Source organism: Pogona vitticeps, chromosome 3 (assembly GCF_051106095.1).
Source record: "Pogona vitticeps strain Pit_001003342236 chromosome 3, PviZW2.1, whole genome shotgun sequence".
NCBI lineage: Eukaryota > Metazoa > Chordata > Lepidosauria > Squamata > Agamidae > Pogona > Pogona vitticeps.
The window spans coordinates 252,350,138-252,369,843 of record NC_135785.1 but is presented as its reverse complement, the minus strand read 5'-3'; the positions used below and the strand labels follow the sequence as shown (position 1 = coordinate 252,369,843).

Genomic DNA, 19,706 nt, shown 5'->3' with positions numbered 1-19,706 from the left:
GATTTCTCTTCTAACTCTGGGGGAGAAGAATTTTGGAAATGAATGGATCTGTCCTATGGAATCCTGGGATTTGTAGTTCACAGAGGTAACAGAAGAAAGAAAGGCGCTTTGAAAAGAGAGGATTTGAGGATTAACTCAGTTTAATTCTGCTGGATAGCTCGGGGTTTAGAGATCTGGTTACAGAGCCAGAGTTGAGAGTTCAGTTCCCTACTGTGCCTCCTTGAAAAGGGCTGGACTCCATGATCCATGGGGTCCCTGCCAGCTCTGTATTTCTAAGATTATTATAAGAATATTATTTTTAGTCATTCAAAGCATCTCGTAATTTTGGGGTGTAGACTAGGACTCTTTAACAGATAAGAAGCCACTGGCAATGGTGCGGCTGAAAAATATTGTAAATAAAATAAAATAAATAAAATAAATAAATTTAAAGCAGGGGTGTCCAACCTTTCACCTTCCCTGGGCCACATTAGAAGATGAAAATTTGGTTCGGGCCGCACATACATTTGGTTTGGGCCGCATGGGGAGGTCAACCCTAGCCATCTTCTGCAGCCCTGTTCCAAGTGCGCTTACCCGTAGCTGCGATCTCATGGGCCGCAGGTTGAACAAACCTGATTTAAAGTATCTCGGTAAAGGTTTCCCTTGACATTTAGTCCAGTCGTGTCCAACTCTAGGGCGCAGTGCTCATCCCTGTCTCCAAGCCGTAGAGCCAGCGTTTGTCGGTACACAGTTTCTATGGTCACGTTGCCAGCACAACTAGACACGGAACACCGTTACCTTCCCACCATGGTGGTACCTATTTATCTACTCGCATTTTTACATGCTTTCGAACTGCTAGGTTGGCAGGACCTGGGACAAGCAACGGGAGCTCCTTCCGTCACGTGGATTCGACCTTACGATGGCTGGTCTTCTGACCTTGCAGGACAGAGGCTTCTGCGGTTAACCCGTAGCGCCACCACGTCCCTTTAAAGTAACTCCCCAAACTACAAATTAAAGTTCTTTAGAATGGAATGAAGGCAATTACAGTGGTGCCAACCAAACTGATAGGATCACATAGTACAGGAACACCTAGAAACACAGGAAGTTGCCTTCTGTCCATCTCAACTTTTCTCTACTCTGACTAGCAGTGGTTTTCCAAGTTGTCAGGAAGAAGTGAGATCTCACATCACCCCCAAAATGAAGATGCCATGGACTGAACTTGGGATGCTCATTCCTTCAGCCATTTATTTGTGCCCTGTTTTCTATTAACAGTGATCAAAGCAGCTCATAACCTATCTCATTATGATAACAAGTGAAAAACAATAGAAACAATTACTATATCATCATTATCGCCATAGATTAAAAAAAACAGATAAACTGATTTGATCTAACAATCCAAATTAAACAAAACAGTACAGCTCTACATTGACAGAATGTTACATAAGAGACACAGGTAAATAGGTTCCCTGTTCCACATAAAGTCAACATCAGGCTTTCCAAAATCAATCTGCAAATTCGGAGGGAGCTACATATCTGTGGCAGCCGTCCTACCAGCTTTTATCTGGGACTCCTCTCTCAGTCCCTCCCATTTTTTTTCACCTGGAGAAGTACAAAAATGCCATCTCTTCTTCAAGCCCAACTTTTGCATGCAAAGTACGTATTCTATCACTAAGTGATGGTCCTTCTCTTCAAAGTATTGATGCTTACGTATAAAGCCCTAAACGGTTTAGGACCTCGATATTTGGCAGAACACCTACTCCCACCAAGATCTACCCGTATCACTCGCACGAGCCAGGAGGTGAGGCTGAGGAGCCTAACGCCGAGGGAGGCCTGGAGGGAAAAGACAAGAAATTGGGCCTTCTCGGCGGTGGCTCCTCGCCTCTGGAACAATCTACCTCCTGAGATTTGCGGGGCTCCCTCGCTGGGTATCTTTAAGAATCAACTAAAGACATGGATGTTTCGGCAGGCCTTCCCATCAGATAACTCCCGATGCCCTTTCTCCCCTCTCTCATTGTTTCTTTTCTGTCTAATATGTAATGCAATGTAATGATTTGTCAATTAGAATTGTTCTTATTTTTTATTGTTGGTTTTTTATGATTGTTAGCCGTCTACAGTGGTCCTCACCCAACCAGATAGGCGGGATATTAAATAAATAAATAAATAAATAAATAAATAAATAAATAAATAAATAAATAAATAAATAAATAAATAAATAAATAAATAAATAAATAAATAAATAAATAAATAAATAAATAAATAAATAAATAAACAACAACAACAAAACAACAACAACAACATACAGGAGCTGTCTTTAGCTAACTAGAAACTGTGCAAAGGATTGGATGAAAGGGAGAAGTTGGATAGATATGGGATATAGGATTTCAATGGCCTATTTATATACAGCAGGGGTGGCTAGTCTGAGGCACACAACCCACAGGTGGGTTGTGTCCCTTGGCCTAAATTCAGAAACCTCTACCTGTTACTAGTTTAGACAGAGCTTGGGAGCAACAAGAGTTGCCTGTAGATATTTAGATTTGGGGCAATGTGATAAAGCTACATTTCAAAATTGGAGTAATGGGTAGAATCATAGGATTTTAATAGTATAACTAACAAAGTTATTTCCAAAAGTTGCTTCTAAAGCGTATGTGTGTGTTCTGTGATGCCTAGTCAAAACCTACTTACAGGAATCTTACTAGGGCTTTCAAGATAAGTGAGATATTTAAGGAGTGGTTTTACCAGTTCCCCAGTGAATTTCCATGGCCAAGTGGGAATTCAAATTCTCTTCTCCAGAGTCCTAGTCCATCACTCCCTCCACTATACAACACTGGGAATCCCTCTAAATGCCATTACTAAGGCATTTTAGAGACTTCCTGACAGGATTTTTTTTCACATTTTACACTATTATCTTATCTGTCTTAAGGACTGATCAATCCTCTTCTCATTTTTCTTAACAACTCAAAAGAGGAATGAAAAAGAACAGAAAAGATGCACAGTAAGGAAGTTAATCAGTTACTTTTGAACATGGATCTAACAGCTTCCACCCTGTTTAGTTGCTGTGGTAAAAGTGTGTTGTACGTACAGTACTTCTAAAACTTAAAAAGTATACTCAACATAAAACGAAACCATTTTGCTGAACTACTTCTGTTTCTTAGTCATTTTTTTAAATTTCTTTTTCTTGTTAGTAAAATATGTTTTTAGTGATTAACTGTATCCTTCAGGGCTCCAGAAAAAGAAATAAAATCATTTCTTGGTAGTTTTTCAACAGTATAAGAATGATGTTGCTTCTCCAGTAATGTAATAAATAATTATACTTCCAAAGAGTAATTTTCCAAGTTCTGGTTCAGACGTCTTACAGGAGTCATTTGTCGTCCCACCACACAGTGTATTTGACAGGAAGGAAGGAAAAGAGGGAAGTGAGTAGCCCGCCCACAAACCCTTTATCCCCTAAAAGAGTAAAGGTTAGTCATCCCTTTTATGAAAGGAATAAAACCTTGGGGGAATGCAGCGGAAGACAGGGGTTTGGTCAATTAAAATCTAGTGACAATTTGTCTTATTAACCAGTCGACTTCTGCTTAATTTATTTATTTGGGTTTTTTGCTTCTATAGCATTCATGTAATTGGGCATGAAAGAGAACACTGGAGATGGCAATGAGCATCATCTTTTGGGATTAAATTGCAAATTCTCACCCTTTCAGTGTCATCAAAGGAGATCAGTAATCTACATGTGCAAATTTAACTAATTGATTAATCTGTTAAAGCAAAGAGCTAATTAGCTGAGGCTTTACTTTTGGCTGACAGTCCCAGCTTTTTTTCCTCGTACACTTGGGAAGCTCAGAAAGATGCCACCAGCGTATCAGAGGTAATTCAGTCCATTCAGAATACCAAAGCCACTATTCTGAAATCTTCAGACATTTACATGACAGCTCCATGGGTCACAGATTAATCTGTATGAGGGATCATCAGCCCTATAACAGCATTTCTCAGCTTTTCATACACCTAAGGCATACAGGGACAGTAGGAAAGTGTGGTCCTTGACATGTTCATCATCACCACCATCATAGAACTGCAGAGCTGGAAAGAACCCTATGGATCATTGGGTCCAACCTCTGTCAAGATTCCCACAGTGGGGAATCGAACTCTCAACCTTTGGCCTCCGCACCAGAGACCTAAACCACTCAGCTCTCCAGAGATGTTGCTAGACTGAAACTCCCACCATCCCTCCTTATAGGCTATGCTTGTTGGGGCTGATAGGAACTGTAGTCCAACAACATTTGTATGGCTACACTGTGTACATCCTTGTCATAGAGCACGCCTATGGATATGCAGAGTAGACTTCTACATGGGTATAGCACACAACGCTCTCAATTCAGATAGGATGTTCTATGAACCAGTTTGCAAAGCACCAGCTTTTTTCAGAAATCAATTGCCCTTCTAACAGCAGCTCAAATGGGGGCACTCCAAACTGGAGCTTAGATAACTTGCTTTCCTGGACTACATCTTCCTGGATTTCTCATGCTGGCTCGGGGCTTCTGAGACCTGTCAATTAAAAATGAATTTTTTTTCAACTTACGCATCCCACTCGGTATGCACATTCACTGCAGAAAATGCATGATGTACAGTAGATGCCATTTTTATATGAATATTATTACTTTGGAACAAAACTCAGAGGTTAGACCTTGTTCTTAATGCATTTTTAAAAAAGGCTCCAAGGGAGGGACGCCTGATGTGCTAGAGCAGTGGTTCTTAACGTGGGCAATAATGCCCCCCAAGGGGTGATTTCATTTTTCAGGGGGGCGGTAGAACGAAAAGGGGCAGTGTGGGGGCAAAAGAACAAAAGGGGGCGGTAGGGGGGCGCTGGAGCAAGCCAAACCTGTGAAGGCAACTGCAGCCGCAGTGTTGGCAGTAGATCTGGTGCTGCTGCTGCCGCCAGATGATCCAGCTTTTTCTACCTGCCACGTCTTGCCTTTCTCCTTTAGGGGAGCACTGAGTGTGGATCGGGTGGAAGGAAAGGGTCTCTTAGGTCCTCATCCTCACCCCTGAAGCACTGCCTCGGACCCGGGTGGGAAGGGAGACAAGGTAGGTAGGTAGGTAGGTAGGTAGGTAGGTAGGTAGGTAGGTAGGTAGGTAGGTAAGGTAGGTAGGTAGGTAGGTAGGTAGGTAGGTAGGTAGGTAGGTAGGTAGGTAGGTAGGTAGGTAGGTAGGTAGGTAGGTAGGTAGGTAGGTAGGTAGGTAGGTAGGTAGGTAGGTAGGTAGGTAAGATATCATCACCTAAGGGAGGGGGGCGATGATAACTTCCTCAATGGCTCAAAGGGGTGTTTCTTTCAAAAAGGTTAAGAACCACTGTGCTAGAGTACACTAGAAAGCTGCCAGTGGGACCCAAAATATGCTCCGAAAAAACGAAGGTAAAGGTAAAGGTAAAGGTTCCCCTTGACAATTTTTGTCCAGTTGTGTCCGACTCTAGGGGGCGGTGCTCATCCCCGTTTCCAAACCATAGAGCCAGCGTTTGTCCGCAGACAATCTTCCATGGTCACATGGCCAGTGCGACTTAGACACGGAACGCTGTTACCTCCCCACCGAGGTGGTCTCTTATTTATCTACTCTCATTTGCATGCTTTCGAACCGCTAGGTTGGCGGGAGCTGGGACAAGTGATGGGCGCTCACTCCGTCACATGGATTCAATCTTACAGCTGAAGATCTACAGACCTTACAGCACAGAGGCTTCTGCAGTTTAACCTGCAGCGCCACCACGTCTGACCCCCAAATGCAAGTACAGTGGACAGCAGGATCATTCCAAGGGAGCAAATAAGAACACCCTTGGTCTATCATGTCTCACTCAACTGAGTCATCTTGGGAAGGGGAAGATAATCTTTCACATAAGAGTTATCCAGGGTTTTGAATCTAAAATATATAACGCAAGTTTGGGAAAGGCTTGTCCATAAGAAAAATAACTGTTGTTGCGAGCTCGTAACCACCCTGTAAAACTGTATGTTTCATTAATCGAGAAACAGAAAGTCTTGCTCTTTTGTTACTTCCATTAATCATATTTGACAGATTCTGAAGCCAAGAGTCTTCCCATTCAATTAACCTGTACAGAATTTGCTATTAGTAGCATGCACGCAACAAACACATCCAATCCCCAAACCGCCAAACCATAGTAATGTCCATGACCATCTTCGAATCTCATTTGGCCTTGAAATGATGGCACTGCAAGCAGAAATGAACATCTCTGGCCACATTCAGATGGTAAGTCAGGGAATTACCCTGGTTGATCAGTGATGATCAGCAAGCTGCTGCACACTGCATGATCACTCCCCAAAAGATGCAAAAGATGCAGTTAAGCCAACCAAGGCCCTTGGATTCCCAATTTGTTTACTCTTGCATCTCATCCCAGCAACAACTGGAGCTCTAGTCTGTTTTCTGCTCAACAATCCAGAATAAGGCTGCACCAGACAAATGCAGAACTCTTTTTTTGTGGCTTGTTCGAATTAAAATAGGGAAGCTCCGCTTCATGCCATGTTCAGAATCACAGCCTACAGCGCCCCTGGTTTGTTTAGCCTCTTCCACAGACAGGAGTAACTTGGCCTTATGTCTGTGGAAAGCACAGGGTTCCCACTGTTCTTTAACTCTGAAGTCCCCAACCCCTGGTCCACGGCCCGGTGCCGGTCTGTGGCCTGAGCCGGACTGGGCCACGGAGACAGACCTCCCCCCGCAAGCACTCACCCCCACACAGCTGATTTGTGCATGCGTGCGAGCACCGCGGCGCCGTTGGTGCACAAGTGTGCGCCCACACAAGTGCTGCGCTGCCATTTGTGCATGAGCACCCATGCGCCCGCACCAGTGCCGCACTGTCGTTTGCACATGCACACGAGCGCAGGGGGTGCCTCGCCTTCCCCAGCCGGTCCACGGGGTGAAAAAGGTTGGGGACCCCTGCAAACGTATCAAGATGGACACAGACAGTTTTATGAAAGGGAAGAATTGAGGGATGTATTTCCTAATACATTTCAGCTTCAGACTCAAAGGTCCTTCCGCCTTCAGCCTTGACTATCTCTCTAAACTGTATCAATTTGCTGCTGGAGATGAAACCCTTCATGCAAGTCAAGAGATGCCGTTTGCACAGCATTTTCAGACGAAACACCTAGCACGGTTAATGCTGCATCACAGTAAGCCCTGACGCTATTTAGAGAGAGAAAAATGAGCTGTTTCTACATTACGAAGTTTTTATCTCCAGTGGTGTGATGATTTTATTTACTTACAGTATTTATATTAGCCGTTTATAAAAGTATTAGGGCAAAAAATTGGGAAACAGTAATCCCAGAATGAAGAAAATATTACACTCTTTATTCCAGTATAAAATATAAAAGACCATTATATTTTCTGCATCCTGGGACTATTGTTTTCCCCCTTTTTAACTAATATCCCAGTGGATGTGCCAGTTCATTTCATTCTTTTTCTAATAAAGGTATCACCTGTCCTTACTTTTGTATTGTCTATGGACCACACAGCATTGTTTGTGGTGTTTCTGCTGGACTGATTTATTATTTTATTTAAATTTAGATTAAGAATTACCCTTCAATCAACATCCTGCATGCTTTGAAACTGGAAGCTGTGCCATCTGTAAATCAGTCATGACCCCCCCCCCCCCATGTCTCTGTTATGTGAAGCCACTTTCCAGCAAAGGCTAAAGTTTTTATTTTATTTTTTAATTTTTCCTCTCCCCATTCAGTATCTTTTCCAGCCAGATCTTGCTCCAGCACTCTGCCAGAAGTCAGCCAAACTGCTACTGAGATAAAGGCTTCAGTGTCTGAATACGGAAATCAAAGCACACGGAGCTACATCGAAATAGAAAATGTACGGAGCTCTGGAGCAGCCCAAACGAGGCAGACTGCAGGGGCACCATCCATCCATTTAAGTTTCAACAGATGGTTGGTGTGAGAGGAAGAGGGAGTAACACATATTGTGCCACCCTCTAGTGTTTTACTCAGGCAAACTACCTGCAGCCTAGGTATTACAATCTTTAATTGAACAAAATAGAAGTGATGGAGCTTAACGGGGAATATCTTTAACCAAATACACAAAAGTTAAACAGCTCATTGACACAAGGTGGTACAGATTTGACCGGACAGACATTCATATGCAGTCATTCTCTGTCTCACACACACATGCCGTGTAAGGAGCTGAGGAACACTGTAGGGCCACAACAAAACCTGCCGTGATGCAATGGTTGCCTAGGAGCACTCTGTGTCCACAACCTTGGAAACCATCTTTACTACAAGTCCCAAAATCCCCCAGCAGCAGTCCTAAGACTCTCATCCAGCACTCACTATATGAGTGCTGGATGAACCCCCACCCACCCAAAACAACAACACCAGGGGATTGAACCTGGGACCTTCTCTCTAGATGAAGCATGTATTTCTACCACTGGATTAAGACTTCAACCTGGCTGTGAACCAAGTGGCAATCATGCAGGGACTGAATGAGAGAATATTGTTTTCCAGAAAAACGGAAAATGTATACTTTGGTTGTAAAGGGGACCAATCATAATTTATGCTCAAGACTTTCATATGTGAAGAATCACCTCTTCCCATAGATCCCTTTTCAGCAGTGAGGGCCTCACCTGTGGAATGCCCTCCCCAAGGGTGCCCATCTGGGTCCTAGTTTCATCATCATCATCAACTGCAGAGCTAGGAGGGACCCCAAGGATCATTGAGTCCAGCCCGTCAAGAAGGCCTAGAGAGGAATCAAATTCTCAACCTCTGCGGTCAAAGACCTAAGCCACTTGGCTATCCAGTGTATAGCATTTTTCCTGACTTATAAACCCAGAACCTTTTATTTCTGCGATACATTTTACCACTTCATAGTCAGTCTTTTAAATACTGCAGTGTTTTACTCTCCTGCCTGTAACATTCCACATTTGGAGGCAGTCAAATTGCATGGGATACCACTGTGATTTTCGACATTGCACTTGTTTTGCCTTGTGCACTGCCTAGAGGTCTGTGGCTCTACAGCGGTTCTCAGAAGCTGAGTGAAACAAATGCATTGAATTCCTCTCCAATGTATGCAAGGATGGAGACTTCAGGTAGAAATAAACAAATTATCTACAATCTGCTCTTGATCTCCCTCCTTCCTTTGGCAGAAAGAACAATGCGAGGAAAGGCTTATACGTCACACCTGAACTTCAGTTACATCACTAGTGATTTGGAGAAGCCCTCGATAACTTCTGGTTCACTTGCAAGCACAGATAGTAAGTACATCTCTTTCCTTCTCGTGTCTGGGCTACTCAACCGCTACCTACAAAATCATCTTGACACAATAGGCACATGACATAATTGAGTTATGCTGCACAGAAACCAAAGCGGCTTTGAGTGAAAGGTAGAGGGGTGGATATTCCTGCAGGAACTCCTTTCCAAAGAGCTTATGACAGCTTACTGTGGGAGCCTAGATCCTGTCCTAGCCTTGTTTAACACTTGCCTTGTCAGGCTAGCAGCACAAGGAAGTGGGGCAGAGAGATGGGATTGCTACAAATCCAGCAGAACAGAGATATGCCATCCTTAACAATGTCTCTTTCTCATCCATTTACACAAGGCAGAGGAGAAAGTTACTTTTTCAAGGTAATTCCTTCCTGATATCATAATATTTGGAAAGTAACTTGCTACTCATTAAAAATGCTGAAAAAGCACCTAACACTATTCATTTATTTCCGTTATGTTTTAAAACTCTTAGAACTGACATTGTTGTTGTTGTTGTTGTTTAGTCGTTAAGTTGTGTCGGATTCTTCGTGACCCCGTGGACCAGAGCACGCCAGGCCCTCCTGTCTTCCGCTGCCTCCCGGAGTTTGGTCAAAAGAACTGACATACAATGTCATAAAACAAAACCCCTAAAATGCCTTTGAAAGCAACTAGAAAAGGTAATAAACTTTGCTCCTGTTCATTCTGTTGCTTAGCAATGTAACTTCATTACACTGTCATTACTGTAAGTCACAGGTAACTGTTACTTGTAATTCAATAATTTTAAAGGGCTAGCAAAAAACAAACAAACAAACCAGCCAATGAGGAAGGAAACATATTCCTCATTGGGATCTATCTTTCTCTTTTAAGGCATCATACACTTCATTGTTCAGATACATGTGCAATCCAGGCCAAAGAAGAGAAGAGTTTTCAGAGGCTTGGAAGTAACTAGTTACATAAGAAATGAATTACTTCAAATCAAGTCCTTTCCCAATAATAAAGGCATAAAACCATGACATTGTTATTTAAGGAAGGATAACTTCATTCTTTTTGCAATATAACTACCTTTTTTCCAATTAAGTTGCAGTCCAAGAACATCTAGGGAACCAAGGTTGGGAACTAGACCTATAGACCATTGTCATGTATCTTTCAGATTTTTAAAAAGGTAACTAGAAGTAACTACACCATTTTTTAAGGAATAGGAAAGGGTTACTTTTTTAAAAAAATAAAACAATATCCAACTACTTAGGTGACCTGAAAATACAACTGTAACTACTCTTTTAGACCAGGGGTGAAGAACTGTAGCCTTCCAGATGATTTTGGTCTATAATACCCATCAGTCCTAACCAGTATAACCAGTGGAGAGGGATGATTTACAGTTGAGCATCAACTGGAAGGCCACAGTTGCTCTCCCCTGCTCTAGATGTTGTTAACCTTATAGCAACACGTATTCTATATATTAATAAGAATCTTTGTCTAGCCAAAGTAGTACCAGCTACAAACATAAACAATCAGCAGATTGAAAGGAAAACCCAAGATTGGCAGAATTGTATGCAGATCTACAACTTGGGGATGCCTATAAAGATATATGGTTGAGTGGAGTGGGGTCCCAGACAACTCATTGAAGACGGAGCAACAGAATGCTAATTGGTTGGGGGATTGGGGAGAGGAGAGACAGGGAAACTGGGGCAACAGTTTTATTCCTTCATAACAGGGAAAATATGACCCAGTATCTTGGTGTTTCTGCAACCTTGCAAGCTGCCTTTAGTAGGTCTGTATGGGAGGGGCTTTAACTGTCAATCTATCCAGCACTAACCAATTGTTTCCTCCTACCTCTGAATTCAAAGAAAAGAGAGCCATGCCTGTCTTCTAAGCGTCTTTTCCCCTTTCCTATCTCTGTTGGAAGCAGGCAGTGTGTCTGTTGAAGTCTGTTGCCAAAAGCAGTCATTTTTATCAGTTTGCTGTTTGATCTGTTTAACTGTAAGTAATGAAACCTTTTATTCTTTCTCTTACAAAGGTTTCAGAGTGAGATGCTGAGACTAAGTGCCAGTTAACGATAAAAAGGGGTGGACTAATCTGAGGGACTTGAAGTTATTCTGCTCTGTAAATTTCTGCACTTCTCCTGCACAGCTAGAGGATTTTAACCAAAAATTCAAAATTCTGCAACACATCTTTCACAGATGCAGCAGGAATCCAGTAATCATAGGGAAATAGTTTTGAATGCATTCCATTTGCAAACTTATCACTCACTGAATTAAACCACACATCAGAGTAATCACAAAAATACCACAGAACCCAAAACAAATGGCATTGTCATTTTGTGGATTGGTTGATGAATGAAATCAAAAAGCCAAGGTAACCACTACCATTATGTCTATTGATATTTCCATTTTGCTATATATCAAGATCGGCAGCAAGTGGATGAGATCAGCAAAGTCACACAAACTACCCAGCACCTACCAACGCCTGTACCACCAATAGTCACTGACAGTTATGGGCAACAACTACAGCTGTTTTCTTCTGTACTGGGGGGTGTAGGAGTGTCATGAGTGTAGCCGAAGATCCAGAACCTGAAGGGTTAACTGGAGAATGCTGAGCAATCAGAAATACAAACACCTGAATCGCCTCCAGATTCTCCTCCCCCAATAGACAGGCTGACGGCCAGGCTTTGGGGAAGACGTATGACCAAAATGTCAGAGGATCACTTGAAGGCTGCCCGCAGAAACATCCGATCAACTAGCCCTGAGTTCTGACAGGATGAAAAGGCTTCCAGCAGTTCAAGGGCTGTTTTTACTATATAAGCAGCTCTCAGATGGCTGAAAATCCGTGTAAGCAACAAGTCAAACCTCTGGCTTGCATCCACGCTCCTGACAACCTTGAACCTTGTTCTCTGGACTCTTGGCTTTGTACTCTGACCCTGGACTACGTTGTGTGAGTTGGCTTTGGTATTTGGATATCGGCTCTGCATTCCATGAATTCCCAACATAGGACTGGCTTATCGGACTCTGCTGTTGTAACCCCCGGGAACATGACAAGGAGAGCACCTTATTCTTAGTAATGCAGCAGTTAAACTGCAGTACTGAAATCAAGACTCTGCTAATGACTGGAGTTGGATCCTAAAGGCTTAGGTAGCTGGTTCAATGTTGACTCAGCTTTCCAGCCTTCCACGGCTTAGAAACTGAGCACCCAGGTCCTTAATGGGGTGGGGGGGAGGAAGCAATGTGTAGCCTTCATAATTAAATTGCAAATCACCCAGAGAGGGCTTTAAGTGCTGTGGGGGAGTGTACAGGCAGCAGACTTTGCTTTTATTCCCTTTCAGACATTTTCTGCATCACCATAGCTTTCATAAAGTTTTGTTTGACAGGGGCTATTCAGGGGCAGCAAGTATGGCAAAAATGGCCGGGGAAGGACATATGATCCCCATTCTTGCTATTATGCTTCATCAGATGAAGAACTGGTCTCTGGCAAGCTTTTACCCCTCTCCTCCTTCTTTCCCCCTTCTTTTTGCAAAAGCTCATTGAAACTTCTTCAAGGGCCAAGAACTACTATGGAAAGTCGGGGGGGGGGTGAGAGAGAGAGAGAGAAGGCAAATGCACAGGAGAATTTTGCTTCCCTCACAGTCACTCCAGAACCACCTCCTCATGAACTCTTCCTCAATTTATGGACACAAAAATGGCTGTGTCCAGTGCCGGAGGCCTGCAAGGATGGTGGTTTTCATCATATGTCTCCACAGAAGCCAAACATACCGCCCAGAAGCTGTATATTTTGCTGTTTTTCATCAGTCTTGAGGAGGAAAAAAATCTTCACTTCTTCAGTTATATCCTAAGGTGAAGTTATACTCTTCTTGATATTAGAACATGACTCAAGCCTGTTCAATACCAATATTTACTGTACCTAATTGATCAGCAATTTAAAACATGCTTCCTATCCAGTGTATTGAATTCAACGTAACTTAAGACACAACCTTTTACAGGTTTAGCCTAGATTTCCAAAGCACACAGGAAACTAAATTTAATTTGCTGGGTAGTTAAAAAACCATTTAAAACCATTAACTACTGTTGTGATTTCTTTCTTCTGTTCCCAATCACCCCCAACTGAGACAAACTGCGTCAAATATATACGTCACTCCAAAGGAAGTGAGGGCTTCTTCTAAGCATAAGATAAACACATATCCCAGTCTTTTGCAAAACACAGCCAAGTTCACTGTCTCTTGACTTTCTCAGTCTCATCTTGTACTCAAGAGTTGAAATAAAAAAAGTCCCCGTCCTCTAAACCAGGAGTGAACAAAGTCACCACCAATATCCTAAGAATAATCCCTGTCTATTTGGCTGGTTCAATCAGGAGGGATAAATACGTTATATCTCCTGGGAAATGACACAGCTTCCAAAGGTATGAATAGATTTGTACAAGGTCTCATACCTTTTTCTTTGTCATTAAAAAAAAATCTAGGAATCTTTAGTGTCTAATATGTTGAAAGATTTGTGACAGCTCAAGTTAAAAGCTTTATTTCCCCCCACTTTTCTCTGCATTACAGCTTGAAACAAATTTAACAACTAAAGTTTGAGCTGAGCACGGATATAGGGCCTATAAAGCATTACGTTGTGCTGACAGTCAACAGGTTTCCAGCCAGAGGAACAAATCATGTTTTAACAGCCTGGCATCCTTGCAGTAAGAATGGCTTTATAAACATGTTGTTTAAGAGATCCATTAGAAGAAGATAGCTCTTTTGGGAGCCATCCAGCACAGAGTAATTTGTTATCAATCTGCTTCACAACTGCGTTCAGTACTGACTGCTGTAACTCACTACATTCTGGTGGAGAAATGTCTGGTACAAATGCCCCAGGCCTCTAATGGGGGGTGGGGGTAATTATCCTCCTTGCATCAAAACATATTGCCCTGTACAATATGTCATGACCTTGTAATTTCTTCAGATTTAAAAAGGGAGAAATCAAGTAAGCCTTTTGGCCAAGAAATCTTAATACAGGAGCTGCAACCATGTATGGAACTAAGCAAATAGTTCTCAGTCAGTGCGACATCTACAAACTGATGGTAAGAAACAAGCTGCGATAGACATTGGGGTTCATAAAAACTGCTAAGAAATCACTCTGCCTCAATTCCTTGTTTGTTTGCCCAGGTTTTATACTGTTTCTGGTTTTGTATGTTTTTATAAAGTTAATGTTAACACTGGTGGAAATCCAGCAGTGGAACTTAATGCCGTGTAAAGTCCATCACTTCAAGAGTTGCAACAGCTGTTTGTAAATTAAATTCAAAATCATTTTTTTAAATGCTTCCCATCCTTAAGGCTCCCATGGGATCCCTTTCATTGTGGGAAATGGAGGCTGCAGACAGGGAAAATCATTAATTTCCATACATCACTGCTGGCAAGAAAACTAGCTGCCATTTTCAGAAATGAAAGCCACCCCTGGGTTCCTCAGCCCCCGATGGCTTCACCATGCAAAAAGGATACCAAGGTCCTTTGTGGGCAGGGGGAATGGGAAATTTCTAATTTATGAAAACCCACAGGAGCTCATGATGCTACGAGCCTTATATAGTCCACTATGACTGGGTTTCAGCCATTATTTTTAAAGAACCAGCTGAAGCTCAGAGCCAGCTCACAGAAGGCAGCAGAGCATGTAGGAAATGACCAATGATCCTACACAACAGAAGAGCACAGGTTGCTGTCCTCTGAAGATGCCGGCCACAGAGACTGGCGAAACGATAGGAAGAACAACCTTCAGAACACGGCCAAAGAGCCCGAAAAACCCAGAACAACCATTAGATCCTACACAATGTTGCAGGGTGCAAAAACTATGGGCAAACCATGTGATTTCATGCACATGAACTCATATTCACACAACTAGTGTATTCTAGGCATCCATTGTTCTTAATAGACAATGAGGGTTAGAGACCCCCTCCTCAAAAAAATACACCTTCTTTTCCCTCCATTCTTCCCACATGCTAAGATATTGTTTGCCAGGTGAAATGCAGAAAGTTTAGTACATGTACTCACAGGTTGAACAGACCAAGAGTGCCCTCACCACCAACTCACAGACCAGTTTCAGCTTCTGCTGCACTCTAGAGACAATACACGGAATGATGATCTCAGCTGGAACGTAGAACTGAATGGAATATGTCACAAAAATCCCAAACGAATAAAGTATCTTGACCAGCTGATACAGCCTACAGGGAAGAAAAAAGAAACACATTTGGACAAGATCCATGCAAGTCAAAATATTGTATGCATGTATATTGCTAAAGCGGTGATTAAAAATAACATCTCAATGGTGTACAATATGTAACAATAAAAACGACAGAAAAAAACAATAAAGCATAGGAAGATCCATTGTTGGACATCAGTTACTGGGAGAAGCGTTGGTAAAATGGGCTTTTGAAACCACATCGCTACAGATGCTTCATGAATGGCCAACAGCAGAGCCTGGAAAACCAACTCTTAAGAAAAATAAATATAATGACATACTGAAGTAATTTTTGATTGATTAGTGATGGAATCAGTTTTTCACCATCGTTGACTGTGGTTGATAGGGACTGAAGTCCAATGACCTCTGACAGGACATAGGTTGTTGTTGTTGTTGTTGTTGTTGTTGTTAGTAGTAGTAGCAGTAGCAGTAGCAGCAGCAGCAGCAGTTTTATTTATATGCCACATTTCTCCCAACAGAGACCCAAAGTGGCTCACAGCATTAAAATTCACACAATTAAAACACAATAAGTTTTCAATTAGGTTACCATTATTGTTTTAACTCTTAATTCCCCAGCTCATTCCATGGGATAAATAGGCCAGAATTCCCATCATCTTTTGCATAGCATGAAGTTATGTCTATTGTAAATGTGCTGGGTGTTACACCCTGGCAATGACCAGAGCACAGTTCAATTGCGGAATCAATTACACGGCTCCTGTCACAACCAATTGTGCAATGTGCATGTGGAAACGTTTCAGGAATTAGCACTTCTGTCTTAACCTGATCAGAGCTACTGTCTGCGTAACATCAAGTTATGTAAGCGTAGCTATGCAATAGGATTTCAGCCAATATATCCATCTTGCTCAGTCGAACAGTTTGAGCAATTCCAAGCAGATGCAAGACCCATTACAATCTATATATTTTAACCTGCAGTTTGGTGCACACTAAACTATTAACAAGGTTTATTAATAAATCTTTGGTTCAGATGAAACACAATTCAACAAGTGTCTCATGAATTGACTCAACTATTAAGAGACCCAGTCAAAGACTGGAGTCAGATCTTTTGTACCAAGAGTTTGAAACCGAGGCAAAAAAAAAAAGACACACAGAAACTACTGCTAGTTCATAATGTGAACTGAGTGTGGGCACCTCACCCCAGAACAGTAGTGATGTGGGGACTCTCTCTTCCTCAGTAAAAGACCTTCCCCATGAAAGAAAGGAACAGGATATACATTGCAGAGTGGTTAGAGTACAGTGGTACCTCGCTAGACGACGACCCCACTGTATGACAAAACCGCATGACGATGACTTTTTGTGATTGCTATAGCAATTCACAAAACAGTCATTCCTATGGGGGAATTCCACTTGACGATGATTTGGTCCGTGCTTCACGGACCGTTTACTCGCAAGACGACGATTTTTTCCGACAATCGTCGGCTTCCTAAAATGGCTGCCCTGTGTTTTCCGGATCCATGCTTCACAGGGCAGCCGTAGCTGATTGGCACTCACAAAATGGCTTCCCTATGGGTGATCTTCACTGGATGACAAGGTATTTTCCCTATTGGAATGCATTAAACGGGTTTCAATGCATTCCAATGGGGAAAGCCTTTTCGCATCACGATGATTTCGCTTAACAGCGATTTTCCCAGAACGAATTATCGTCGTCATGCGGGGCACCACTGTACTTCACTCAGACCATAAAGGGTATGAGCTGGAGATTTATTTAGAACCAAAATACAAATTTAAGATTACCAGTCCTCCTTAGATAGGAGAGGGGAGGAAGAGAAGGTGCTCCGTGTGTCTAAAGAAGTACAGGTTGCTATGAAAACTTCCTAGCAAATAAATTTGTTAGTCTTAAAGGTGCTGCATTGCCATATTCTGTACTATGTCTTACCCAATAAGCTAAACTGACCTCATCTGCAACATTTGGGCTCTTGATGGTCCTTTAGGAGAAAGGCAGGTTTAATGCAGGGAATAGGGTCAAAGCACATGTATTATCAATGTGACAACCCCAGACCTACTGGAGTATACCACACTTTAATTAAGCTGCCACCAACCATTCCCTATAAGAAGTCACACAGACCAGGAATGGATTTTTAACAAACAAAAGAACAAGGTTTATTTAAATAACAAACAGGGTAAATAAAAAGATCAAGTAAATAAGATACTGTAACGTGGCTTAGTCTCAATCATACATACAACGGTTTGGTTCACACAGAACTCTTTAAAGTAAAGCACAGACCCTGAACCTATCAGTTCTGGCTACCTATAAAGAAACCTGAACCTATCAGGTAGGTACTGACTGACACACAGTTGTACCCAGTCTGACACACAGACTCCAACTCCTCTGCTTCTAAACTTCTCCACACAAGCTCCAAATATATATACAGTACAGCACCTCCCCCTGATGTCCCGCCTTCCACTCCCCATAGGGTGGAACTTTCCCTCCAAACCCATGACAGACAGGTAACATCAGTGCTGTATGTAACACCTCCCCTCTTTATAAGTTGTTTTGCAGGGGAAAAGCTAAAGTGCTTTTCTCCAAAAAAACAACCAGGATCAAAACATATAACAGTTATACATTAACATACAATACCATAACCCATACTTACACTCTAGGTTAAACATATCAATTAGGCATTTAACATTCATATTACAATACATTAAGTTACCTTTATTAATACAAACCAAGCATGTTTAATAAACAGGTACAATTAACTTTTGGTCACCCAAAATATACATAGTCCATATTTCTTCGCCGTCTTCACTCTTCCGGTCTTCTTGACAAGGCGTCAGCAACACAGTTCATTGACCCTCTGACCACCTTCACTTCAAAGTCATAATCTTGCAGGTTTAAAGCCCACCTCATAAGTTTACTATTGTGGGTTTTCATTGTCTTTAACCACTGCAGTGGTGAGTGGTCAGTGCACAGAACAAAATGTCTTCCCCAGATGTAAGGCTTGGCCTTCTGAATCGCGTATACTATGGCCAGGCACTCCTTCTCCACGGTTGCCAAATGTCTCTCACCTTTCTGGAGTTTCCTACTCAGGTAGGACACTGGATGCTGGTCACCATTTTCATCCTCCTGGCAAAGAACTGCTCCTACCCCGCTGTTAGACGCATCGGTGTAGATGATGAACTCCCGGTCGAAGTCTGGAGCATGCAGCACTGGATAATTGATGAGCGCCTCCTTCAACCTCCGGAACGCCTCCTCACAGTCGCTGGTCCACGGGATGCGGTCATCAGCCTTCTTCCGCGTCAGATCGGTCAGCGGAGTCGCTATCTCGCTAAACCTCGGGATGAACTTTCTGTAGTAGCCCACCAACCCAAGAAATGATTTGACTTTTTTCTTGGTGTTGGGTCTGGGCCAATCACGAACTGCTTCTATTTTGGCCTCCAGGGGTTTGATCACTCCTCCCCCTACTATGTGACCCAAGTATTTTATTTCTGGGCTACCCAGCTGACACTTGCTTGCCTTTACGGTTAGCCCTGCTGCACTTAACCTCTGCAGCACTATCTCCAGGTGTTTCAGGTGATCTTCCCAGGTATTACTGAAGATCCCTATATCGTCAATATAGGCCACAGTAAAGTCACTGAGCCCTGCTAAGGTCTGGTCCATCAGCCTTTGGAATGTGGCTGGTGCATTTCTGAGACCAAAACTCAGGACTCTAAACTCATAGAGACCAAAAGGGCTGCAAAATGCGGTCTTTTCTTGATCCCTGGGATCAATCCTTAATTGCCAGTATCCCTTTACTAGGTCCAATGATGAAATGAACCGACAACCCCCTATGGTTTCAATCAGGTTGTCTAGCCTGGGCATTGGGTAGGCATCAGGAGTGGTTACGCGGTTTAATTTCCGGTAATCTACACAAAACCTAATGCTCCCATCAGGCTTGTCTACCAGGACTATCGGAGAGGACCAAGGACTAGAAGAGGGGACGATTATGTTCTCCCTAAGCATCTCGTCCAGCTCCTTCCGCACCTTGTCCCTATAGGGTCCCGTCACTCGGTATGGGGATACTGCTTGTGGGGTTGCATCCCCTGTATGGATCCGATGCATCACTCCCTTTACTATCCCCGGCTTATTTGAAAAAACCTTTTTATATTTGGTGAGCAGCACTTTTAGTTCTTGCTGCTGGTCTTGGGTGAGTGCAGGACTGATCTTTACCTCATCTGGGTTGTATTTTACTTCCCCTCTACCCTCCCAGAAGGGTAATTCAGCTTCCTCACTCTCAGCTCACGCAGTTGGGCTCGGAGCATTTTTCTGAGTTCTGGGGTCAGTTCTCCCGTGTTCTCATCCTGCACTGAG

At 42.7% G+C, this 19,706-nt stretch overlaps 1 protein-coding gene across 2 annotated transcripts in view; it reads right to left on the bottom strand.

Moving 5' to 3' along the window:
• SLC36A4 (solute carrier family 36 member 4) overlaps nt 1–19,706 on the bottom strand; it is a 115,425-nt gene that overhangs the window by 39,478 nt on the left and 56,241 nt on the right. For both annotated transcript variants that reach the window (XM_072993573.2, XM_072993574.2), the window contains exon 10: nt 15,211–15,380. In XM_072993573.2, the coding sequence (XP_072849674.2) occupies nt 15,211–15,380 (170 nt within the window). The remainder of the gene's footprint in view (nt 1–15,210; nt 15,381–19,706) is intronic.